The following is a 25905-nucleotide window of genomic DNA, read 5'->3' as shown; positions in this document are numbered from 1 at the left end:
CGAGAGCCCTTTTCTTTGCTGGCGGACAGGACAAGGCAGATAGATCCAGAGGGACGCAGAGGCAGCAACAACCAACCAAGGATTGTTCTAACTGAAGAGAGGCCGGGAAGGAACCACCAGTAGCTTGTCTTGCATCCCAAAGCAATGGGTGAGTTTACAAACCAAAGGGAACATTGAATACCATTTTGGCATAATACAAATTCAAAAGACCTTTGAAATCTGTAAATCTCCCATTTGGCATCCGATGACCAGGACATTTCTGCCCATTTGTTTTCAGCTGCTGGAGTTATTTGCAGAGTAGTTCTGTGTCTTGCTGGCAGCAGGTGGGTCTGGTGTGGTGCCCTCACCCCCGGAACTTTTCGGCAAAAGGTTCCTGGTCCTGAACTGCTGCCAAAATTATGGTGTGGCTTGTGAATGGGTCCCTCCACCCTGGAGCTCCATGCTGGCATAGGGGCTAGGAAGTGCTGGGCACCTGGTGCTGACACAAGGGACCCGGGGATCAAGAATGCTGCTGCAGTTCCATTCCAGTTTTGAATCTGACATCCCAGAAGGCACGTGCCCCCAAATGGGTGTAACTGTTGGAGGGAGGAGAGGAGAATTGAGACGTTTGACGTTTTAATTTATTTTTTAAAGTAATTTATTGTGACTATGGTTCGGTGGAGAAAGGGGTGTGGGTGGGTGTGCATCCGTCCTTCTGTCTGTCTGCCCGTCTGTCTGTCCGTCATATCTACTAAGAGTTAACATTCAGTATAGTAGATTTAGTTTAAACATTAGTCAAACTTTCTTATCTTAAGAGCTGTTAAGGAACGGCACACAATGCCCTGAGAGGCTCATGAGGGAGGCAGCGCCTCTGCCTTTTGCCTAGAAAAGTGGCCAGCTGAGAGCCACGTAAACCTTCTAGCCTAGGACTAGATGGGTCAGCCCCACGGCAACCATCCCATGCTGCCACCATCCTCCCAGGACTTTACCTCCTTGCTAACACCCAGCTCTGTCCTCTCTTATGCCATCCACAGGTTTTCTTAGTAGACTTTTTGTTCTGGACGACTTTTCATTCTGGGTTTCTCTGAGATCCCATTTAGCTCAAATGCAGCTCCACTACTTTGGTCTCTCTGGGCCAGGTGGCAGAAAGTGCTTCTGAACTGAGACAAAGGCAGCGGGGTAGGCAGCCCCTGAGTCCCCAGAAAAAATAGTGGTTAGTCCAAACAAGATCCAGAGATATCTTTAGGTTCATGTACATTACCCACTGGTGTGAACTATCCTAGCAGGAGCAACTGCATTTTCTTCTGGAATTCCAGAATTCCAGTCTCATCTACTTCTTGGGTTTAGCCTCATGTGGCGGAGAGTGGTAAGTGGCAGTTACTGCAGCCGAAACTCTCACCACGGCCTGAGTTCGAGCCCAGCGGAAGCTGGTTCTCAGGCAGCCGGCTCAGGTCAACTCAGCCTTCCATCCTTCTGAGGCCGGTAAAATGAGCACCCAGCTAGCTGGGGGAAAGGTAACTGCGACTGGGGAAGGAATGGCAAACCACCCCGCTACAAAGTCTGCCAAGAAAATGTCAGCGAAAGCAGGCAATGACTCAAGTGCTTGCACAAGAGGTTCCTTTCCTTTCCTTAGTCCCAGAAGGGCAGCAAGACAGGATAATGCCTTGCCACTGTATTCTTCAGATTAGCAGCAGTCACAAGTGCTACACTTCTTCTGCATCCCTGGGAGGAAGTTTCATTAGTGATGCCACCCCCGAAACATCTTCCATTACCAGAGCGAATCAGAAGGAACCACACTGGTGTCAGTAGCTAAGGGTTGCCATTTCCCGTGTTCCATTATCAAAGGGGCCAGTAAGTCAATTTGGCATCTCAAGTTGTATCATGGGAAATATCATTATTTCCCAGGCACAGAGATGCTCAGCCACTCCTAGGGCTGCATGCATGTATGTATGTATGTATGTATGTATGTGTGTATGCATGTATGTACGGGCTGCTCTTCAGCAAATGCTGTCAGCGAGGCTAACAACAAAACAGCAAATTACAAAGAAAACAAGGAAACATTTTTGTGAACCACCCAGAGAGCTTTGGTTATTGGGCAGTATAGAGATGACATAAACAAACAAACATTAAATCACAATAATATGGTTATTAAAATTAAATGTCACTCACAATATCGCAATTACTTGGGCAGATGAAAAGGCTTTCATCTGGCACCAAAAATAAAACACAGATGGCAGCAGGAATGTCTCAGGGAGGGAGGGGCCAGATTCAAGAGACAGGGAGGGTGCCACCACCGAAAAGTCGCTACTCCCCTCCACGACCCTCCTCACTTCAGAAAGTAGAAGGACCCAGAGCAGGGCCTCAGGGCCTGATCTTAACAATTAGGCAAGTTCACTGCAAACCATTTGTTTTGCCCACATGCATCTTTCACGTGAGCAGACACAGGTGTTAAAGCATCTCACAGAATGTGCATTTTAATGCACAGGTAACTTGCAGGAGCCCTTAGAGACAGCATTTCCTAGCTATCGTGTTTTTTATTCAGGGTTGGTGCAGGGGATGGGAACTCTGGTTTCTAATCTCCTTCCTGCCAGAGAGCAGCTCTGTGGCTTTCGACAAGTGGATTCATGACCCTGGGCTCATGATTCACACACCTGTCAGTGCACAGCCACCAAAACTCACTTGAAAATCCTACATACACCATCTCGCTGCCCATAGTTAGCCAAGCACGTGCACCTCTGCCACAGGCAGCATTGAGCACCTCACACCCCACCTTAAAGATGGCCTTTTGTCTGGCTGTGGTTGCATCCTGGGTGAGGAAGCTCTGCCATGGGCAGAATCTAAAAGCTTCATCCCACGTACCTGCTTCCCTCGGATTATCCCCGGAGTGCTAAGCTTTCGCAGTTTTTGTTGTTTTTGCTACTGGGCGACAGTGATCCTTTACATACCAGGAAGTGAATCTAAGGGGGGAAATGTAAAAAATCAATGGATGACCCAATTGAATTCAAATTTGGTATGCTTAAAGCTCTCCCTAATATCTATTACCATGCCAATTTTGGTGTCTTTATCCTTAAAGCTTACGCAGATGTAAGCATTTGTTTAAAATCCTGCTCCTGCTCCCCAGCGGTGGCTCGGAAGATATGCTCAAAAAGTAGGGGCTAAATACAGCAAATCTTTTTGCTTTATTGCACACTTAAGGCAGGATGCATGGGAGTACTTCACAACGTTATCACAATGTGATAAAGCTCTAAGAACCAAGGAGAAGCAGGTTGGGGACCTAGGAGCTGGTGTCAGATGGCCTCTTACAGGCAAGTGGAAGGTGGAAATGTCTTTAGGCTGTGCCCTTCAACCCCATCCTACTACATGAGACCCATTTTATTGTATTTACATCTCCCCCAATTTTTTGGACTAAATGATCCTTGTGGTCTCTTCCAAATCAACAATTCTAGGATTCTATGTCCCCCCCATTCTGACCAGCCTTTTCTTTCACTTCAAAAATAGAAGCCAAGCCAAGAACAGAAAGAGGAGGGCAATTTGCACCAGTCCTGCTGGTGTGGCACATGGGATGCAACCCACATGTGGGTCCTAAGTGCTCGAGAACTTATTAAAGATTTCTTTTTTAAAAATAAATAAATAATCTAATGTAGCTATGTTGACTGTAAGAAAAATTCAAAAACCCATATTAGTGCAATGCCTTTATAAGACTGACCAAAAGGTCAATGTGCAAGCTTTTGAAATCCGCAGAGCTCTTCATCAGGCCAAATGTTACAAAAACCAACAGTGGAGAAGAGATGCTGCTCTGGAGCCAGGAGCTCCCCTTCCTCCCCCTGGACTGGAGCCAGGGTTGGATAATTTTTGTTTAACCTATATGTGGTGTAACCAGGATATCAGGGTGGGTGGGCAAGCACATTCAACCAGATGCTTTGCCCCGTGTGTGTGTGTGTGTGTGTGTGTGTGTGTGTGTGTGTGTGTGTGTTACACCCCCGGTTTCATTCATTTTCTTTCCTTGTTATTTTTTCTCTGTTACTACAAGAGCTAAAAAAAGGCATGTTTTAAATTATTAAGTATTTACACTCCGCTCTTCAAAAAACATTCACAGGGTAGCTTCTACTATAAATACAAATGGGACAATACAGAAAAGAGAAGGTGGGGCAGAGGAGATTTAAGAAAGAAAGAGGCCTTGATTTTCTGTGCCCCAGAAATGCAGCTGGCTCTGAGAAGGAACACAGCTGCAGGCAAACAGTTCACAGCAACGCTAACCGCTCAGGGCCTAGATGGGGAGGCGCGGGGGGAGGCAGGATGTGTTTTCATTTTCCTTCCTAATCCCCTTCTCCTCCCAGCCTCTGTAAAGAGAGCCTGTGAGATGTTCAAGCCTTCTCTCCTCCTCCCATTCCCACTAGTGAAAGTGAAGTCCAAAGCTGAGCTGGAGAACAATTACTGTTTCCTTGGCAACCAGACAGTGGAGCTTCACTCGGAGAGGATGCTCAGATTTATTCCCGGGGTGTTGAATGCGTGGGATGTGCATGAGATGGCCGGGGGCAGGGGGTGGAGAGTGGCATGAGAGGTACAAAGGTATGCCCAGCAGACATGACCCAAACCTGTCTGATCTGAACAGCTCAGCTGCCCAGGGCTGCATTCGCACCTAAGGATGCCAGGCCAGTGGGCATCTCCTGCCGGCTATTAAAAAATACTCTTCATATCTATGTAGAAATATTGTTTGTATGAATCCCGGGTTGTGTGTGTGTGTGTGTGTGTGAGAGGGATGGGGTTGGGAGAGGGCTTTGCTCAGTAGCCAGTAGCCCTGAAGGGTTGCCACAAGGAGCCACCTGTTGGGCTTCCCTGGCTTCCAGTCCTTTCTGCACCTCTTTAGGGAGATCAGGGAGACGGATCTCAGCACTGACCAATGTCAAATAAGCCAGGACTTTCCTCCACATCCCCCAGATGGACTGGTGGACAGAAGGGTCTTTTTAAATGTTAGCTAGGTTGCCTGAGAGTTAGATCCACAGACTCATGGGCTGGCTCTGGTGTAGGGCTGTCCCAAGGGTCCACAGCCACTACTTGTGCAGGCTGTCCAGGGATCTGTTGGAAACCTCCAGTAAATTCACTGCTCAGAATTCCTGAGAAAGAAGCAAGTAGGGCTGTGCACCGCTTCAGATCCGAATCCCAAATCCGAAGCGAATCGGGGTGATTCGGACATCCCTAAAACAGATCCAAAGTGAATTGGGGGGGTCCGTATACAGCCCTAAAAGGAAGCCCCCTTAGATGGGCTGCCATCTGCCTTCCAGAAAAACCTGGGGAGCTCTGCTTCCTATCTTGGGTCAATTACGTGGGCTGGCTCCACTCTGGAGGAAAAGTGTGGAGCTACATAAGACAGGCTGCATGCCAAGGTCTTACCAATGTACACAATGCCCCCCATCTAGGGAGGGGTGTTCCTGATTGGGAAGTCACTTTAAAGCTACCCTAGGGAAGCTGCTTCTTATGGGGTGTATTCCTTTCCTGCAACTGTATACAATGGCTTTTAGGGAATACCGTGAACCTCTGACAGCTAGTAGAAAAAGATATGCTTCCATTCCCCACTCAGATCCATCAGAAAGAGAGAGAGAGAGAGAGAGAGAGAGAGAGTAGCTGCTGCTGTAAATGAAGGCTGAACCAGCTTTTGGTGGATATCAGGAGAGGCTTCCTTGGGGTTCTTCTACAGGCCGTGTCCTCTCCCAAGACAGGCCTAAAGGAGCTCTCCAAATGCTGTTCCCACCCTGCCCTTTCTGGAGAAGTCCTGCTTGATAGGTAATGGATCTCATGTGAGAGCAAGCAGGCATCTCATCCTCCCTGGGGTGGATGCTCTCAGTTGCCTTTTCAGTCTGGCACAAGGAGATCATTGGGAGCAAGCCCAGTCCAGAGACCTTCTTAGCACCCCTGTAGGTGAGGGGGGTTCTGTGCATGAAGAAGCATTTCTTTCTGTTCTTTCTGTCCCTGCTCCTAAGGAAGAGGCCTGAAATGCCCCCCATATGATGTGCCATAGAAAAAAAAGGCATTTTCAGGGTCTTCCCAGCCCCGCTCCCAACTTCTGGCAGTCTCTGTCACTTCGGTGCAGCCCTCCTCCTGTCCTGTACCAGCCAGAGCTGCTGACAGTCTCCCCCCACAGCTCCCCGGCCTCATCAACGGGAGCACTGTGTTGGTGGGAGGGAGCCAGAGCAGCAGGGTTGGGCTTGTGCCTCGGAGAGGCTGGGAGCCAGGCTCGGCTTGGAGGGTCATCTTGGTTGTCTTGTGCCCATTGTTCTGCCTCCGAGCACAAGGCTGCCTATTGTGCCCAGACAAGCCGCTCTTTCTTCCATCTCCTCCTCCAAATATCTTTTCCCCCTCCTCTCCTCCTCCTGCACCCCAGATCCCACTGCTCAGCTCTGGAGTGTGCAGCCTTGAGCTCTGTCCCAGGGCCCGGGCGGCCAGCAAGGGGAGGAGAGGAGAGGCTGATGCCAAGAGAGGCTGATGCCTGCTCATTGGGGAGGCATATTCGGTGGGTGTGCTATGAACTGCAACATGGCACAGGCTGTGCCAATCTACAGCAGGGTCAACAACGTGCCCTTGAGTGGGGCGCTACAAAGAAGCCGAGGACATGACCCTCCCTCATATCCAGCAGTGTGTGTGTGGGAAGAACACAGGGATTCCCAGAAATAAGCAGGACAGCATCAAACTGGGAATGCGCCACACAGGGCTCTGCAGAGCTTTCTTGGAGGCAGGATAATATTTGAGTATTTATTATACTTATAACCCACTTTCCTTCCATAGTGGATCACAAGGAAGGTTACGATCATAAGGACTTAAGGAGAGTCCTGCAGGTGGATCAGCCCAAGGGCCCAATTGGACCAGCGTTCTGTTTCCCACAGGGGCCAAAGGCCTCTGGGAAGCCCACAAATAAGACACGACCCCCCTCTCCCACTCATGTTCCCCAGCAACTGGCATACAGAGGCATTCTGCCCCTAATACTAGGGATAATATGTAGCCATTGTGACTAGTAGGCACTGGTAGCCTGATTTGCCATGAATTGGTCCAATCCTCTTTTAAAGCCATACAGTAGCCATCACTCCGTCTTGTGTTAGTGAATTCCATAAGTGCTGTGCGAAGAACTCCTCCTTTTATCTGTCCCGAATCTCCCACCATTCAGTTTCATGGGATAATCCTATGAGAGCCAGTGTGGTGTAGTGGCTAAGGTGTCGGACTGGGAGTCAGGAGATCCGGGTTCTAGTCCCCACTCGGCCATGGAAACCCACTGGGTGACTTTGGGCCAGTCACAGACTCTCAGCCCAACCTACCTCACAGGGTTGTTGTTATGAGGATAAAATGGAGAGGAGGAGGGTTATGTACATCGCCTTGGGTTCCTTGGAGGAAAAAAGGTGGGATATGAATTTAGTATTATGAGGGAGAGAGAGAGAGAAATACTTCTCCCTAGCCACTTCCTCCACAATTATACAGCCTATCATCGAATCATAGAATAGCAGAGTTGGAAGGGGCCTACAAAGCCATCGAGTCCAACCCCCTGCTCAATGCAGGAATCCACCCTAAAGCATCCCTGACAGATGGTTGTCCAGCTGCCTCTTGAAGGCCTCTAGTGTGGCAGAGCCCACAACCTTCCTAGGTAACTGATTCCATTGTCGTACTGCTCTAACAGTCAGGAGGTTTTTCCTGATGTCCAGCTGGAATCTGGCTTCCTTTAACTTGAGCCCGTTATTCCATGTCCTGCACTCTGGGAGGATCGAGAAGAGATCCTGGCCCTCCTCTGTGTGACAACCTTTTAAGTATTTGAAGAGTGCTATCATGTCTCCCCTCAATCTTCTCTTCTCCAGGCTAAACATGCCCAGTTCTTTCAGTCTCTCTTCATAGGGCTTTGTTTCCAGACCCCTGATCATCCTGGTTGCCCTCCTCTGAACACGCTCCAGCTTGCCTGCGTCCTTCTTGAATTGTGGAGCAAATTTATCATGCCCCTTCCTTACTCACCTTTCCCCCCCTAAGCTAAAATGTCCCCTGTGTCCAAACCTTAGCTGTAGCTCAGTGGTAAAGCCCCCTAGTTCAATCCCCAGCACCTACAGGTAGGGCTAGAAAGGAATCCTGCATGAAACCCTAGATGGACCATTGATCTGGCTCAGTCTAAGGCAGCTTCTGAGTTCCTATGTAGCTTAAGTTTCCCAATGGGTGTCACTCATTCCAGCTCAGACCAAACCTGAACGTGCCCCACTTCAGCAAAATGATAACTTTGCACACCTTTAAACCAGTATTGTTCTTAAGTGCTTGGATTAAGTAGTGGTCAGGACAGCATGCATGACGCGTTATCCTCGGTTACATCTGTCGAATCCGTGAGGACGTCACAAACAAACACTTCTGTTGAAGGTTCTGGGAGAAGGATCAGAAGGAAGGAACCTCCAAGACGTGGTTCTCAAGAGCTGGGCAGCTGAGTGAAACTCGGTTTGGCACTGACCAGATACTGTTTGGAATGTGGAGTTCAGACCTAGGCACTAGAAGAAGAAACAAGGGGGAATGTATTTTGGGGGAGAGCTGCAAGGGTGACAAAAGGCCAAGGGAGCAGGTCATGTTTTAGCCAAAGAAAAGATGAGTAGGGAGTTTCAGCTGTGTACACGGAAAGGGAGAACCTATCCAATGAAGAAAGAGGTTGAAATGAGAGGCCATGCTGTCACTCACAGCCTGTGGTGTTCAGTTGGCACCATCCCTGTGTGCTCCTTTTATGAACCTCAATTGCACAGGGCTCTTCGTGGCAATCCATTCTTTGAAATGCATCATTCCACATCAGCTTGGATGTGGGTGTGCTGCAAACTTTGGTAAGGTGGGTTGTGCTCACAAGCAGGACATTAAGGTGCACATGGAGTCGTGGTGGTGGAAGTGATGATGATGATGATGATGATGATGATGATGATGATGATGATTTCAGTGCATTGTGTAGCACTGTAAGATTCCATATGGACACCAGTGCAGGCTGAGATGGTACTTGATGGGTTGGGAGGGATTCAGAGCACAGCTATGAGGCTGACTAGAGTCTGGGAGACAAATTGGCAGAGAGGAAAAGTCTTATGGCACTGCTGCAGGTATATCTACACAGTGTGTGTGTGTGTGTGTGGTGGTGGTGGGATGTTGAGGTCAAAACTGAAGCACTCTCCTGATTGTCTGGGGAAGCCCCATATCTCTGTGGCAGAGGAGGCCACGCTTACCAGAAGGTGCTACAGTCAGCCCTGGCATCTCCTGCTAAAGGATCCCAGCAGCAGGGCTAGCAAAGGACTTTCTCTTCCTGACACACTGCCAGTTGATCACCCTGCTGCTCGATCTACCACTGGTCAGCCCTGATGCAGCTTCAGGCGGCTTCCTCTGTTCAGATGTCCCCTGCAAACGTGGACCTCACAGCCATCACTCCTGTCCCAGCAGGAGAGATCCATGATGTTGCTCCATGTTGTTGCTCATATAGGGCTGTGAGGAGGGCAAGGACCGAGGTCCTTTGGGACTGTTTTGGTTCCCAGACCAGGACAAGGATGACCTAGGAGCTCATCACAGCCCACCGACCATCCATTTTGTGGCCTCCTGAAGCCTCATTAGATGCGATAGATGCATAGTAGGGGAGGGATCGATGCCCAGCTCCAGGCCTTGAAGCAGCTAGTTCCACACCCTGCAGGAGGCGTGGAGGGGAGAGGGACAATTCCCCAAGAGGGCTGGAAGAAGAGTCCTCCCATTGTTCTCTTGCCTCTGGTCCATCCAGCCCTCCCCAGAGCAGAGAGAATACCAATGAGCTTATCCAAGCTTGGTGGGAAAGAACAAACCCCTCGTTGTCTTTTGTGCCACTGAGAGATCAGTACAGGCTGTCACTTTGACCCTTTGATCCCTCCAGTTTCTGATGGGCTCATTCTTCAGGGGTGAGGAAAACACTCCGGGGACAAGGAGGGGGGAAGAACCACAAGAGGGTCAAGGAGGGGAGAAGAACACAGTATGGACAGGGCCTCACCCAACACTTATATACACCAGTTGCTGGGGTACATGGGCAGGAGGGTGCTGTTGCACTGTGTCCTGCTTGTGGGTCCCTTGTCAACAGCTGGTTGGCCACTGTATGCTGGAAAAGATGGAGCCTTGGTCTGATCCAGCAGGGCTCTTCTGATGTTTCTAAGCAAGCCCAAGCGCCCAGGCCCAGGGAGGCAGGCAGGGCTGGTTGTTGTAGCCGCAGCTCTATGTGCAGAAGCCCAGCCAGGGCATGGCAGTGGCCTTCTCCTCCTGCAGGCAAGTGTGGGGGACAGAGGGGACTCGGGTCTACTGCACTGTGTTGAGCATTCTCCGGTTTACTGTTGTATTTTTTATAATATAGATAATGTTAGTGATGCGCCTGAACCAAAACCCCAGAGCCAAACTCCTCCACAAACTTCGGGTCCTCAGAATCCAAACCTGGATCCAGTTCCACAAGCGAGTTCTCCAGGTAGCCGCCCTTGTCTCAGTCTGAACCTTTGAAATTCGACAGCCAAACACCGCCGTTTGCTCCTCGGTGAGCTCAGCGCAATCCAGCTCAGCTCAGTCTCTTCCTCTCCCCTGCAATAATTACCAGGGCAGTATAATGTGCCCCACTGCTAGGAAGGGAAGGAGTTCAATCCAACAATGAGGGCGGGGGGGGGGAACGAGACTCCCCTCCCAGATGGCTTCAGTTCCCATTTCCCCCAAATTCGAAGCAACAGATGAAAAACCCTCTGAAGGCCCAATCTGCAGGAAGGCAAAGCATCACGAGGTCTGCTGCTTTGGGGTGGGGAGTGCTTGGCCCCTGGCTATGGTCTGTCCCTGAGTAATTATTTGGTATTTTTGCTCCCCTACCCAAATAGGTCTCAAAGGGTAGTGAGCCAAGAGCGCAAGGCCAGCCAGCTGGTATCAAGACATGGCTCACATGTGTGGGTTACTTCAGTCAGGCAGAGAGAGTGCAAGCACACCTGGGCGCTTAGGTTTATGTGCCTGCCCACAGCGTTGAGCTCTCCCTGTGGGATCATGCTCATGAGGTTAAATCAAGCACCTCTAAAATCAAAGCAACACTTCTGAAGTAGCAATGACATCCTTCTACATGACTTTTCAGCTGGGCGCTCTAAATCTGGCACACATTTTAAAAATCTTCTGGATCCTGTCTACTCCACAATGCATTGATATTTTGCATTGCTCTGTCTGGGCGTACGCATGTGTGTAAGAGAGAATCCCCCTTTTGGGGGATTGATTTAAACTCTGCCAAGATATCATGGAACCTGGGCCGTTCGGTCACTTTAAAAGCTTTGTCTTCCCTCACCTGTGGCATTTCAGCCCCACTCTGCTGCCCTGTCCACAGAATTCCACACAGACTGGTTCAGCTTCCACTAAATCCTTAATTAAGAAAAGGTTTGCATGGCTGGGGATAGCCTAAGCCACAGAGATGATGGGTGAGCTCCAAAAATCCCAGTTCTACGTTTCTTCTGGGATCAACACGAAATGGCCATGTACCTCTTGAAGTGGCGCTTTAAATTCTGAGATTGGCTTTAAAGGCATGTATTTGCATTTCTCCCCGCCCCATCATCGTAATCCAATGCCTGAAAGAGATTTGTTTATCATTTGCTTGTTGATATTAGAATTTATATTCCCCCTTTCTAGGCAAAATAGTTACTCAAGACAGTTTACAATACACCAGATAAAGACAATAACAATATCATCAAATAACAAGCCAACAGCAAGAAAAACGCAGAGGCAGAAGAGCAAAATGCAAAAAGAAAAGAAAACTCCAAGCAAATTCATTAAAACTCACCCGTCAAAATAACACAGTAATGATAAATGTCAGGCAACTCCCTCCAACCAGGACTGGTTTGGTGATGCTGAGGTGTTCTTGGGTTCGTCCCCCAACCCCTATAATGAAATGCTAGGAGGTACCAACTCATCTTCCTGATCTGAGTTCAGCCACACCTCGGGCCTTTCTCAGTAGCTGCTCTACTGTCTATGGAACTCCTTGCCAAGGGAGGCCTGGCCAGCCCCCAAACCTGGTCGCTTTCCGCCAGCGGGCAAAGACATTTTTACTTAGACATGTCATCGGCCATTAAGCTGACTTGTAAATACGCTGGAATTGGTTTTAACTGGTTGTTTGTATTGAATGAATTGCCTACGACATTTGTTGTTTCTTACTTTCTATTTTATTGCGGGTTTTTTGTCTTTACTATTGCTATTGGCCGCCCCGAGCACCATTAAGAGGAAAGGCAGGATGCAAATAATTGCACAGACCCTTTTCTGCCTTCTTTGAGCAGCCTGGCTCTGCACTTTTTTCTTCCCCAAAGACGTTTTTTGTTTAGACCTCCAGACGTGCAAAGTCATAATAAGGAGGATCAGGATTAAGGCCATGGAATTTCAGCCCCATTTGACTCAGCCCCTCCCTCTCTCAGTTTCCCTTTGATGATTGCATTTCCTATTAAAGCTCTCCCTCTTCCAATCTTTGTTATCTCTCGACATGACAGAGTATTTATTGGCCCCTGTTGATGGGACATCTCTCTCTCTCTCTCTCTCTCCCTGCAGGTTTGTTAGAGTGCTGTGCAAGATGTCTTGTCGGGGCACCCTTTGCCTCACTGGTGGCCACTGGCTTGTGTTTCTTGGGGGTAGCACTCTTTTGTGGCTGCGGACATGAAGCACTCACTGGCACAGAGCATCTGATCGAGACCTACTTCTCCAAAAACTATCAAGATTATGAGTACCTGGTTGATGTGTAAGTATCCTCCTAGTGGTAAAGCTCCGGACCTCCCCAGCCTTCTTTAGGAAATAGAGCTAAGCTTCGCTCACTTCCATCCCCCACAGACATCCCCCTCTGTGCTGTCAGACCCCTTTCCCCACCCAGGCAACTGTATTTAATTAATTAATGAATTTATAACATTTATATCCCACCTTTTTTCCTCCGAGGAACCCAAGGTGGTGTACATAATCCTCCTCATCCTCTCCATTTTATCCTCACAACCACCCTGTGAGGTAGGTTGAGCTGAGAGTCTGTGACTGGCCTAAAGTCACCCAGTGAGCTTCCATGGCTAAGCGGGGACTAGAACCCAGATCGCCCGACTCCCAGTCCAACACTTTAGCCGCTACACCACACTGGCTTGCAGTCTTTCTCCACAGCACACCCTGATATTTCTACTCCAAGGCTGGCTTGTAGTTGGACACCCCCCTGCTCTGAATGCCTCAGAACAATGGTGCTAAGGGTTTCCGACTTATCAAGCAGTGATGACCAGTACCTTCTGAAGGCTGGCATTCCTTTATGCCACCGCTGGGCCTGATTTTCTCCAACGGGCACAGATGCTTCGGGCATTGCTGAGTTATCCATGTCTTGTCCAGGAGGCTGGGTGGTGGGCCAGTGTGAGGAAGAGGGGGCCTTCCTGTCAAGGCAGAGAGCCCAGGACACATAACATCCTCCACACAGGACTCACCAGGGCCCATCCAGCTGCTCCATTGAAGTCAGAGAAGGAGATAAGTCAACAGACAGAATTCCTTGTCAACTGACTGGTGAACAGGGAGCTGAGATCAGAAAGTGGGTTTTTACGGCCCAGGCATGAGCCCAACTTAGGCATGCAGGAAGATGCCTTGTATCAGGTCAGGTGATTTGCCCATTGAGCCCAGTAAGCTTGTGTGCACCAGTTGCTGGGGAGCATGGGTGGGAGGGTGCTGTTGCACCATGTCCTGCCTTGTTGGTCCCTGACTGATGGCTGGTCAGCCACTGTGTGAACAGAGTGCTGGTCTAGATGGACCCTTGGTCTGATCCAGCATCATGGTCTGGGTTTGGCTGGCAGCAGCTCAGGTGGGTCTGAGGCTGAGGTGCATCACCTGCTTCCTGCGAGAGGCTGCAGGCCAAGTACGTGGTCTGCTGCTCAGCTAGTCCCCCCCCACCTCCTGGAGGTCTCCTCTCCTCACCCCAGGGGAAGCCTCCCAATGACCAAACCAGGCTGTCACTTCCACCTTCTCTCTCTTCCTGACTCCTCCGCTAGTCAAGACCAAAGCCCTCTTCTTGGCCCTCTGGCCAGGCCCTGGCCTGAACTTGACTTCCTTCAGCCGAGACACATCTCAGCCCTTAGTTAAACCTAAGGTTTATCCCGGGATCGACCCGGGGTCATCCCTGCCTACTCCCGAGATCCCCTGTGTGTCATTTAGATGCACAGGGATGACCCCAGGACGACCCCAGGATAAACCTTAGGTCTAGCTAAGGCCTTTGTTGAACCTTTTCATTGCAGTTATTCTACTAATTAGCTGTTAGCCTTTGTCCTCCCAACCGAGATCCACAGTTAACAGATTCTAACGTAGTTCCTTGACAGGATTCGGTTCGTGAGCATCACAGCCCTGCCACGCCTGGGAGGACATGTTCTTTGGCGGATCCGGCTCCCTCTCTCACTCCAGCGCATTTCTTTGCATGGCTCAGCCCACGCCGCATTCAGGAAGCGAGCAGTGGCCTGAATTCAGAGCCTTTCCACACCTTCACCACCCCCCACGCCACGTCTCCCTTTCTATTCCTCTCCAGGATCCACGACTTCCAGTACGCCATTTACGGGATCGCTGGCTTCTTCTTCCTCTTTGGAGCCCTCCTGCTGGCCGAAGGCTTTTACACCACCGGCGCTGTCAGGCAGATCTTTGGCGACTACAAGACCACCATCTGTGGCAAGGGCCTGAGCGCTACGGTAACAGGGGGCCACAAGGGGAGGGGTTCCAGAGGACACCGTCAAGCTCACTCTTGGGAGCTGGTGTGTCACTGTTTGGGAAAATGGCTAGGACATCCTGACAAGGTGATCTTCTCCGCAGTTCGCTTCTCCTTGACCGGCTCCGCCGTTGACCGATGGGCATGAGACTGCAGCCCTGTTCAAGCCCGTGGCTGGTGCCGTGGTGGCCCCACCAGGCACGGGCGGGAGCAGCTGCACTGAACTGATGGCATCTTAGAGAGAAAACTGCACCACGACTGCTCCCCCTACACCTTCCCCCAGCAGCAGGTCCACCTCATGGCTCATCCTCACCGTCTGGCCTCTTCCTCCACCCCTCTCCAAACGGTTCCCTTGATGCAGCCTTTGTCAGTGCTAACTCATTCCCTTCTCTGCCCCCCCCCGCCCCACTTATTTTCCTTCACATGCACCCATCAGACACCCTCCCCCCTTCCCCCGCTTTGATGTTCCTCCGCTTTTTAATGGCAATGTTTAAAGGAAGACACAAAGAATTGTGGCCAAGTGTTCCTGCAGAGCCCAGCCAGAGCTGAGCAACAGACGCTCCTTGAAACAGGAACCCCCCCCTCACCCCCACTGGCCAAGAATTCTGGGGTGTGGGCTATTAAGAAGTCCAGCAGGAAGTTGTTTTCATGGTGTTTTTTTAATGGCCTGCCAGGAAAAAAAAATGTAGCCATCCTTTTAATCTAAATAATAGGCAGGATTATGTGTGCCTGTCCTGCAAAACCAGCTCCATCCTCAAGGCTATTGGGCGTGTGAGGCTGCTAGTCCATAAGGAAGTGGATGGGGAAAGGGGGTGCAGTTTACAAGTGATGGATTGGGCCATGGGGAAGGGTCTTCTTTTTATGGTATTCAAATGGGCATTTCTGAGTCTCTTGCTGAAAATTAGCCGCTCTTCTTGAATGCCCAGCTGGCTTATGCCTAATGACTGGAGAGCGTCAGTCTTTGAAGGGTGCTGGGCTATCAAAATGACAAATCCATACTGAGCCTCCAGCTTTGGTCCAGCATCACAAAGATGTCCTGGATTTTTGGAAAGGAGCAGTGATGAAGCCCATGGCTGCACCTCAGAGAAGTGGCGCAATGTGTGTTGTCCCTCCATGACTCACAGGGGATGAAATACAAATCCTTCCGTACCCCAAGGGGGCTACGCACTGTCCCTTTGGCTCCTCCGCATCAGGCGGACAGACGTAAGGATGCCAACTCACGTTGCAACAGGCAATACTTGGAACTGGTGGGAACAAAACTCTTCCCTTCAACGGAAGGAAATGCTTGTTTCAGAAATGCCCATTTTAATCAGAATGCAAATCTGCAACTTACAAAGCAAGATGGGCTCAAACCAGGGGAAACTGAGCAGAAGTAGTGCTGTTTTCTTTCAAGATCAGGGTGTGTGTGTGTGTTTTTGTGCACCTCTCGGGCCAGATGCTCCATACCAGGTCCACACAATTCCTTCTCTCATGCATCTAAATGACACACACATCCCTCACCTCCAGGCCACGGAGGTCACACTGACTCACACCTTGGGGAGGGCACATCAGGCACTACAAACGTGCTCAGTGGGGGCCAGGAGTAAATGCTCAGCCCCAAAGAGGTGCAGAAGCAGCCACATCTGTTGTACACATGCATAATTGAGTGTGCCTGTTCTTGACCATCTGGCCCATTCGGAAACCATTGCTTGCACCTTGGGGCCCCTTTCTGCACAATCAAAGCATGCTCCTCAGACACATATTAGTCTTTGTTCAAGCCAAGCAGCGATGGCTCAACATCCTGTTCGTTTGCGACAGACGTAATATGTCATGGGTGGGAACGATAACTCTCGCTCCCCCTTTTAAAAAGATCTGGGAAGTTGTGAGTGCTGAAGAAACGCAACCGGTCTAATAATAATGTTTCTGAAATGGGAGGCATGGCGGTGGCAGCAGCAGAGAGGCAAAAGGCCGGGTTATCCTTGCACGTTTCCTCTACTTTTAAAAATGTATCGCTGGGAGAGCATCTTTGCACTAGAGATGCACGGTGGGGGAATGCACCTCGTTCATGAAATCAACAAGATTGGTTCACAATACAGGCATGTGTGTAACTGAACACATCACACCGGGTTTCTCATATCACACTATGCATGATGCTCACACCACTGCATGCCCGATGCCCGCATGCAGGCCACTGTAGGCGGTCACACTGCTCTTGCAATTTATTCATTTATTTTATTATTTATTTTATTTATTTATTGCATTTATATACCGCCCCATAGCCAAAGCTCTCTGGGCGGTTTACAGAAGTTAAAGACAGTAAACATTAAAAACAAACATAAAAAGTTTAAAAAACGTAAAAAGCATAAAAACAATAGTATCCTTATAAAAACAGCTATTCTGGGGTCTGTTAAAAACAAACAAACTCAGCATATGTTGTTATTATTATTATTATTTATTTATATAGCACCATCAATGTACATGGTGCTGTACAGAGTAAAACAGTAAATAGCAAGACCCTGCCGCTTAGGCTTACATTCTAATTGTTAAATTGTTAAATGCTGTTAAATGCCTTGGAGAAGAGAAAGGTCTTAGCCTGGCACTGAAAAGAAAACAGTGTTGGTGCCAGGTGAGCCTTGTCGGGGAAATCATTCCATAATTGGGGGGCCACCACTGAAAAGGCCCTCTCTGAGCCATCCTCCGAGCTTCCCTCGGAGTAGGCACGTGGAGGAGGGCCTTAGATGTAGAGTGCAGTAAGTGGGTAGGTTCCTGTCGGGAGAGGCGTTTCATCAGTTATTGTAGTTCCAAGCCATGCAAAGCTTTATATAGGTCAAAACCAGCACCTTGAATTGGGCTCGGAAATGTATAGGCAGCCAATGCAGGCGGGCCAATGACATTCCACACCGCAGCCAGAATTGAACCTCTTTTGCAAACTGCAGTTGTACAGCCATTGACCATTTCCCCAGGTATGGAATCTTGCACTTGAGTACGGAGGAACATAAGAAGAATAGCCCTATCTGACCCAGTGTTCTGTTCACACAGTGGCTGAACGGATACCCCAACAGGAAACCTGCAAGTAGGACGTGGGTGCAATAGCACCCTCCCATTCCTGCTCCCCAGAAACTGGGGTGCAGAAGCAGACTGCTCTGAGATGGGAGGTAGCATATAGCCATCCTGACTGGTAGCCGTTGATAACCTTCTCCTCCCTGAATGAGGGGAGACAGGTATCCTACATGCAAACCTTTGAGGGAAGATGTGCAGAGCATGCACAGCAAATGGGGTGTTGCACAGACACACACTCTGAGCTGATTGTGCGGAAAGGCCATGGTTGTGGATGTGGATGAGAGCTTTATGCAGCACCCATGTGCACACATGGGCTTGGGGCTCGGCCCTGCTGCAGCCCCATTGGCTGGAGGTGCTCCCTGCTCCTCTCCCGTTGGAAGAGGCCTTCCGAAGTCATTTCAGTCTGCAGTCTCATGCTCTTGTGCCCGGAGGGCCTTGGCTGACCATTCACGGCCCTCGCTTCTCCCCCTTGTTTCAGTTTGTGGGCATTACCTACGTCTTGGCCGTCATCTGGCTCCTTGTCTTGGCCTGCTCTGCAGTTCCCGTCTATGTCTACTTCAACACCTGGACAACGTGCAACTCCATTGCTAACCCCACCAAGACCTCAGCCAGCATTGGCAACCTGTGCACTGATGCCAGGATGTACGGTGAGTGGCACGGACAGGCCTTCCAGCTAGTAAATGGAAGCCTTTTCCAGGAGATGTCTGAATCAGGACCCAAATCCAGCCCACGGCATCCAGTGGAATCTGAAGGAGCCCACTGAGTCCTCTCCGTGATGTGGAAGTCATCCTTGCTCTGGAGAGGAGGGCTGAGCTCCTTGTCAAAGAGAGAGAGAGGCATGAGCCTTGGTGGAACAGATAGGATAGACAGGCAGCTATCCTGGGGAGGGGGAACACACTCTCCATTTGTTTCCTCGTAAGCCACCTGTGCCATGGATTTCCCCCTCTTCCCCAGATGGACAGCCAGCAGTGCTGTTCTTTCAGTGTGTCCCTCTCCCAAGGAATGGTCCCAAGGGATTTCCCAAAGCAGGGGGGCAGAATCTTTTCCATCCTGAAAGCCAAACTGGAGGAAGCTTTGGAGAGTGGCATTCCAGTGACGGGCAGGGCCTAAGGCAGCAGGGGCAGCTTGAAGCTCTTCTATCTGCCAGCAACAAAGCCTTCGGAGCGCCTTCCAACCTTTCAGAATGGGGGAGGGGGGAGCTGCACAAAAGCCAGAGGGCCCCCAAAGGATTTGCCACTGTGGGATAGGAGTGGAACCAAAGGAATCATAGAATCATAGAATAGCAGAGTTGGAAGGAGCCTACAAGGCCATCGAGTCCAACCCCCTGCTCAATGCAGGAATCCACCCTAAAGCATCCCCAACAGATGCTTGTCCAGCTGCCTCTTGAAGGCCTCTAGTGTGGGAGAGCCCACAACCTCCCTAGGTAACTGATTCCATTGTCGCACTGCTCTAACAGTCAGGAGGTTTTTCCTGATGTCCAGCTGGAATCTGGCTTCCTTTAACTTGAGTCCGTTATTCCGTGTCCTGCATTCTGGGGGGATCGAGAAGAGATCCTGGCCCTCCTCTGTGTGAGAACCTTTTAAGTATTTGAAGAGTGCTCTCATGTCTCCCCTCAATCTTCTCTTCTCCAGGCTAAACATGCCCAGTTCTTTCAGGAAGGGGAGTGGCCCTCTGGGGAACCCCAGGGGGCTGGATTGGGACCCCAGGAGGGATTAATTTGTCCGCCAGGCCTGCCCTAGAACCTCTCTCCCCTGCAACCTATACAGCAAGGGTGTGAGGTCACCTGACCTGAGCAAAACTCCTCTGAAGGGAAAAAGTGACCCAGCATGGCCGATAGCCAAGCTTGACTCAGCCGGCAGGCCGAAGTTTTCTGCAGAGTTGCTTCCCTTGGCCACAAAACATCCTTACCTGCAGCAGGAGAGTTTGCCCTGTGCAGGCAAGCCACCTCACGCCAGCTTCAGCTCACCCAGGATGTCTTGTTCCCCGCACAGGTGTCCTGCCGTGGAACGCCTCCCCAGGAAGAGTGTGTGGCCAAAGTCTCCTTTCCATCTGCAAGACATCTGAGGCAAGTACCTAGCCATCATGCCTGGACTTCCCACACAGGAGAAGCAGAGGCAGAAACACACCAGCTAAACCAGATGTTCAAAGCAATTTCAGAAAAACAGCTGGGGAGGGGACATCCTATGGAGAAAGGAGGTTTAATTCTGGGGACTTTCAGTGTCAGAAAACTAACTACGGATGGGGGCCTGAACTAACATGGTTTTGCATGAATCTTACAGAAAATATCACAAGAAGGTGATCAGCCCTTACATTGTTTTAGATGCTCACTAATTATCCCTCTGTTAGAGGGGACCCAATTCCTTCTGAAGATTCTGGGCATTCATTTGGCCGTTCAACAGTTCTTAATTTACTCATCATTCAGTTGTGTTTGGGATGTGATATGAAATACAGGATTACACTATTTTTCAGGGCTGTCACCAGATTTTAGGAATCCTGTTTGATTCATCGTATGTGGTTTAGTTGATTACTCAAGCCAGCGTAAATTGGCATATTAGTAAAAACAACCATGGTGTAGCAAAAGGCATATTTTTTTCTTTGTCTTTAGATGAGACAGGGGGATGAATAACTCTTTGTTGCAAAAAGCGATAAGGCATCACAATTTGACATAGTTAGAATAAAATACAAGTAAAAAAGATGAGCTAAAGAAAATGGAATAAAAATAGTTTAAAATAAAATAAAAATAGTAGACAAAAATAAAAGAATTTAAAAATACAAAATCACATTAACATAAATTAAGAGCTCCCCAGTGGGGTGCTAGCTCAGCACATATAGAAAGGGGGATGTGATAGCAGGGGCACCACACTGGAAGAAGCAACTCCTCCCTGTGTGAGAGAGAAAAGGGAGGGTGTTCCGTCTTAGGAGGTTGCTTGCCACTGACAGTTTTAGAGATCCCTAATTATTTTATTGGACTGTCCTATTCCTGCAAATACAGATTAGATTTAATTCATTTGAGGATCCCAGGTCAGTGTTGAGTTATGGCTTTAGAAGCTGTTTAGTTATTGCACAGACTGGGTTTCTGGCACATAACCTTTTGTGTTAAGTCTCTTTCTGGGCCCTACAGAGACTAGCAGAGATTACAGCGGTTCTCAGCCAAGTCAGCAAAGACGTGAATTAAGACAGAGATTTATGTAGGTTAAAACAAACCTTTTTACTGGCAAATAAATATATAATTTAGTTATGGCAGTACAGATACAAATACTTACAAACGGTCAGTCAATACAGCTCACATGAGGGACATGGAAGTTATACAGGATAATGAACATGAAAACACATTTACTTTTATAGACAACCTGTACAATGATGCAACTCCTTGCAACCCTTAATTGAAGACAATCAGTTAGACAATTATTCAATTATGACACTCAATGTCCGGGTGTAGAGTTGACCTTTCAGTTTCTGCTGAGTCTTCTGTTCCTCCAGATCCTCAGCAATTAACAAATCAATGGAAAACATAACCAGGATCCATTCCAGGATCCAACAGTCAGGACCTTAGTCCAGGAGAGAGGCACCAGCAGCAATTTGGCTTGCATAGCAAACATTTCTTTTGGGCTACGTGAGCCAAGATGCAACTTCAGCCAGGTTACAAGCAAGTGGTAAAAACGTCACACTAAGGTTTTACTAGTGCTGCTGGCTGGGCCTCCCACGGGCTGGGCTCAGTCCAGATGACTCCTCCATCTCAAAGGAGAGTCCATATGACTGATCCAAGTTGCTTGTGTCATTTCCTTACAGTTCCAGATGACCTTCCATCTCTTTATTGCTGCATTTGTTGGCGCTGCGGTCACACTGGTGGCATTGGTAAGGATGTGTTTTAATCTCTTGCCTGAATTTTTACTCTGCCTGGGAATGATAAGCTTCCAGATTTGCAAATAGAAGTTCTTCCTGGTGCACCTAGGTGGGGAGGAAGAAGAGTCTGGCCTGGAAGTACAAGGCCAGAGACAGGGTGGTGGATTCAGGAAGAGTAGGGCCACAGCTAGACCTAAGGTTTATCCAGGGATCATCCAGGGTTTGCCCCTGCCTGAGCACTGGATCCCCTGTGTGTCACCTAGATGATCAGGTTTGACCCCTGGACGATCCAGGGAGAAACCTTAGGTCTAGCTATGGCCTAGGTGTGTCAATGTGCAGAAGCCAAAGGGTGCTCTTCAACGTTTTTATTAATGATTTGGACGAGGAGGTACAGAGAACGCTTCTCAAATTTGCAGATGACACAAAATTGGGTGGGATAGCTAACACCCGGGAAGACAGAAACAAACTTCAAAGTGATCTTGATAGGCTGGAGTGTTGGGCTGAAAACAACAGAATGAAATTTAATAGGGATAAATGCCAAGTTCTACATCTAGGAAATAGAAACCAAAGGCACAGTTACAAGATGGGGGATACTTGGGTCAGCAATACTAAAAATGAGAAGGATCTTGGAATTGTTGTAGATCGCAAGCTGAATAGGAGCCAACAGTGCGATATGGCTGCAAGAAAGGCAAATGCTATTTTGGGCTGCATTAATAGAACTATAGCTTCCAAATCGTGTGAGGTACTGGTTCCTGTCTATTCAGCCCTGGTTAGGCCTCATCTAGAGTATTGTGTCCAGTTCTGGGCTCCACAATTCAAGAAGGACGCAGACAAGCTGGAGCGTGTTCAGAGGAGGGCAACCAGGATGATCAGGGCTCTGGAAACAAAACCCTATGAAGAGAGACTGAAAGAACTGGGCATGTTTAGCCTGGAGAAGAGAAGATTGAGGGGAGACATGATAGCACTCTTCCAATACTTAAAAGGTTGTCACACAGAGGAGGGCCAGGATCTCTTCTCGATCCTCCCAGAGTGCAGGACACGGAATAATGGACTCAAGTTACAGGAAGCCAGATTCCAGCTGGACATCAGGAAAAACTTCCTGACTGTTAGAGCAGTGCGACGGTGGAATCAGTTACCTAGGGAGGTGGTGGGCTCTCCCACCCTAGAGGCATTCAAGAGGCAGCTGGACAGCCATCTGTCAGGTATGCTTTAGGGTGGATTCCTGCATTGAGCAGAGGGTTGGACTTGATGGCCTTATAGGTTTCTTCCAACTCTACTATTCTATGATTCTATGGCACAACTTGAGAAAACCATGAAGGAGCTGCTGCGTGACATTGGGGTGGAAAGGTAGCATACTCAGGCACTTCTTCTGCAAACATCCAGCTGTGCACATTACTATCATGAAGTTTTGCATTTTATACCACCAAAGGCTCAACATGTTGCAACAAAGCTTAAAATGGCAACATGCTAAAAACCAAAGAACAAAACAGCACAACATTAAGAGCAACATTTCATCAGTTGCAAAAATAACAGGCACAGTGCTTCTGTGCGTGACCCCTCTGACTGAAGAATCTTGCTCCTTTGCCTCATGGGCCCTTGACTTTGGCAGTGGGTGGGTGAGATGCCAAGAAAGCTTCCCCAGCAGAGCAGAGGACAAGAAATAAAATGATGATGATGATGATGATGATGATGATGATGATGATGATGATGGCAGGACATTTAGGAGCAGCAGGATTTAAAACAAAAGTTGTATCTTTGAGACAGGTAACTTTCTCCTGCTCCATCTGACTAGGGCAGGATCTACACTACTGCTTTAAAGCGCTTTATAACAGTTATAAAGCGCTTTAACTGCTTTAATGCGCTATAAAACTGTTATAAAGCGCTTTAAAGCAGTAGTATAGATCCGGCCGTTTCTCAAATTTGAATGGGAGCATCTGAGATTCACCAGATCAAGAGAGAATACAATGGCTCTAAAGGAAAACTGAGCTTTACCACTCACTGATCAGATTTTTGAATTTACCTGAATGTTCTGGGCATCAAGAATTAATTTATAAGGGTTGTGGTCCATGAAACGTCTCTCAAGCTAATTCACACAAAGTAGTACTGCAAAGGATCCAGCATGGCTCCTCTTACGTTCTACATGGTACATTCACACTGTGTGACACCTATGTTGCTTTTCAGCTTAGAAGAAGCCTTTGCGTTGCCTTGTCTCATTGCCTTCTTCCTGCTTTCTGCCCTCACAGCTCACGTTCATCATTGCAGCCACCTACAACTTTGCTGTTCTCAAGCTGATGGGGCGAGGCACAAAGTTCTAGACCGTGAGGAAGACACGCTGCCTTTACAAGACGCTCTTTCTCCTCTAACTACACGGCTTTAACACGACCATGCAGTCACACTGCACCAGGTTCTCCTCCTTTAACTCTGCCCTCACTGCCTATTTCCCTTCCTTTTCCTTGATGCTGCTTGAAGCAAAGGTGTGTGGCAAGGGAGGGAGAGAGAGAGAGAGAGAGAGAGGCCACTCCCCTCCAGCAACAGACAGCTCTTCATGCCCTTGTCTCTCTGGGTACACCTGTAGCTGGTATTGGGTCTCCGCCAAGCTCACCTAACATGGGTTGCCTCGCGTTTACAGCGAGAAAGGTGGCAGGTTTACTCCAGCTTTCCTGCTCCGAAGAAGAAAACGACAACAGCGAAATCACGCTTGTTCACTATTGAAGCGGTCCCTGCTACAGAGAGGGGGTGGGAAGAGAGAAGACAGCATGTGGGACTTTGCTACGCTTGTTCAAGAGTCTCCTCCACACCACCGGAAACGGAACGTCCTCCTGTCTTCGTGCAAGAGATGGAGGACCGTCGAAAGAGAAACAAAAACTGTGTTGATGTGAACCTGCCTGCCACTGCCCGGGCAAAGGGGGTTTAGAGCAAGGATCTTCCCCAAACGGGAGGAGAGCGCTGAACCCCAATGCCGACAAACTCCCCTTTTCCATAACCCAGCCAATTAAGGAGCTTGGTGCCCCCAAAGTAAGGGGGCTCTTGTCTTCATACTGGGATGGAGAAGAGCCAACCCGTTCTTCCCCCGTCCACCGTGCTGCCATCGCACATGTCTAATCAGTTGGACAGGATTCAGTCTTATCCGAAGGGCATCCGTAACCAACCGCTTGAGTGTGTTAACGCTAGATGCGCCTTCGCTACATGTAGGATAACCCCTTTGGACTGCCCACCTGGGCCGTGACGTGCCTTTCCCTTTGCGAGTCACTGCGGAACTGCACTTTCTCCAACCTTCACAATGGTGCTCTCCTCCTCCTCCTCCTCCTCTTCTTCCTCTCCCAGTGACATTTGCCTCCTTCACATATGCGATACCGTGAGGATCTTTTGCAGAATATAACCTTTTGCTCTTTTTCTTCTCATTACTATTTTGCTGCCTCCTGCAAAGCCATAACTGTTCGCCATAAACCTGTCCCAGTTATTTGGAGCCTCCCTCTTGGTTTATTGTACAGCCCAAACTATCCGGAATAGAGAAGTAAAAGAGTAGAATTGCATAGAACGCTCTGGGCCATTTCATTTGCGGATTTTTTTTAAAAAAAAAATGTGTTGGTGCATGTGGAAAGCAAGTCCCCTCTAGGTCTCTTGCAGCTATGCCAAATAATAAGAACGCACAGGTGAAAAATGCAACTGGAATTTTCTCTCTCTCTTTTGACTGGAGACACCAGTTTAGGATTGGGACTTCAATACTGCAATATGACAAGAGGACCAGACAGTTGGAACCACACCGAGAAGGCTCACAGCTTTCCACTCATGCAAAGACAACATCATGAAGCAAATATCCCATGGAGCATCTCAGCTCCAGTCTCAGCCTTAATTTCATGACCACAAGCAGCAGAGAGATTCTTTGGTTGGGTGTTTATTTCCTGAAAGAACCAAGGCCACAGTGTCAAACGTAGGGATATTAATGTTGGTCCTGGTGGGAGGGGGATAAGCCAAGGCAGTCCTGCTGAGCAGGCCTGGCCTGGCCCAGACAGCGGAAATGAATTAGGTTGGCTATCAACGCACACAGGGGTGGGGAATGGGGTGGGTGGGAAAATAAGATGCCAGCTGATATCTGGGACACGTGGAAGTCATCGGTACCTTATGTTTTCCTTTGATTTAAATAACACGTAACAGGTTCCCATCTCCATGCCCTTCCCAACCCCCAAAAAATAAATACAGGGAAAAAAATAGTTAATAAGCTGAAAGTGTTCACTTCTGATCTTGAATTTCAACTTTTTAACAAAGCATAAAGGATTATGTTTTCAAAGACTTACCTTACAAGATGTATTTTATAAAATTAAAGAAAATAAAAGTTAAGAATGTTCTGAACA

General features: G+C 48.8%; 1 protein-coding gene across 2 annotated transcripts; it reads left to right on the top strand.

Moving 5' to 3' along the window:
* Nucleotides 1–25905, top strand: PLP1 (proteolipid protein 1). 2 transcript variants are annotated; one of them, XM_063142024.1, is made up of 7 exons: nt 1–148; nt 12520–12706; nt 14498–14654; nt 18189–18357; nt 19702–19775; nt 21500–21565; nt 23797–25905. In XM_063142024.1, the coding sequence occupies exons 1-7, from the start codon at nt 145–147 to the stop codon at nt 23866–23868; spliced, it is 729 nt and encodes a 242-aa protein (XP_062998094.1). In that variant the 5' UTR covers nt 1–144; the 3' UTR covers nt 23869–25905. The 2 variants fall into 2 exon arrangements, with proteins under 2 accessions (XP_062998094.1, XP_062998092.1); XM_063142022.1 differs by having other exon boundaries at nt 14498–14759.

The sequence above is a fragment of the Elgaria multicarinata genome, chromosome 15 (genome assembly GCF_023053635.1).
Source record: "Elgaria multicarinata webbii isolate HBS135686 ecotype San Diego chromosome 15, rElgMul1.1.pri, whole genome shotgun sequence".
Lineage (NCBI taxonomy): Eukaryota > Metazoa > Chordata > Lepidosauria > Squamata > Anguidae > Elgaria > Elgaria multicarinata.
Note: the sequence above shows the minus strand (reverse complement) of the source record. Positions and strands in the feature narration are given on the sequence as shown.

Coding starts and splice junctions, on each gene's coding strand:
- PLP1 (XM_063142022.1), top strand. Junction 12,707..14,497: donor TATGAGTACCTGGTTGATGT/GTAAGTATCCTC, acceptor ATTCCTCTCCAG/GATCCACGACTTCCAGTACG. Junction 21,566..23,796: donor CGGTCACACTGGTGGCATTG/GTAAGGATGTGT, acceptor CTGCCCTCACAG/CTCACGTTCATCATTGCAGC.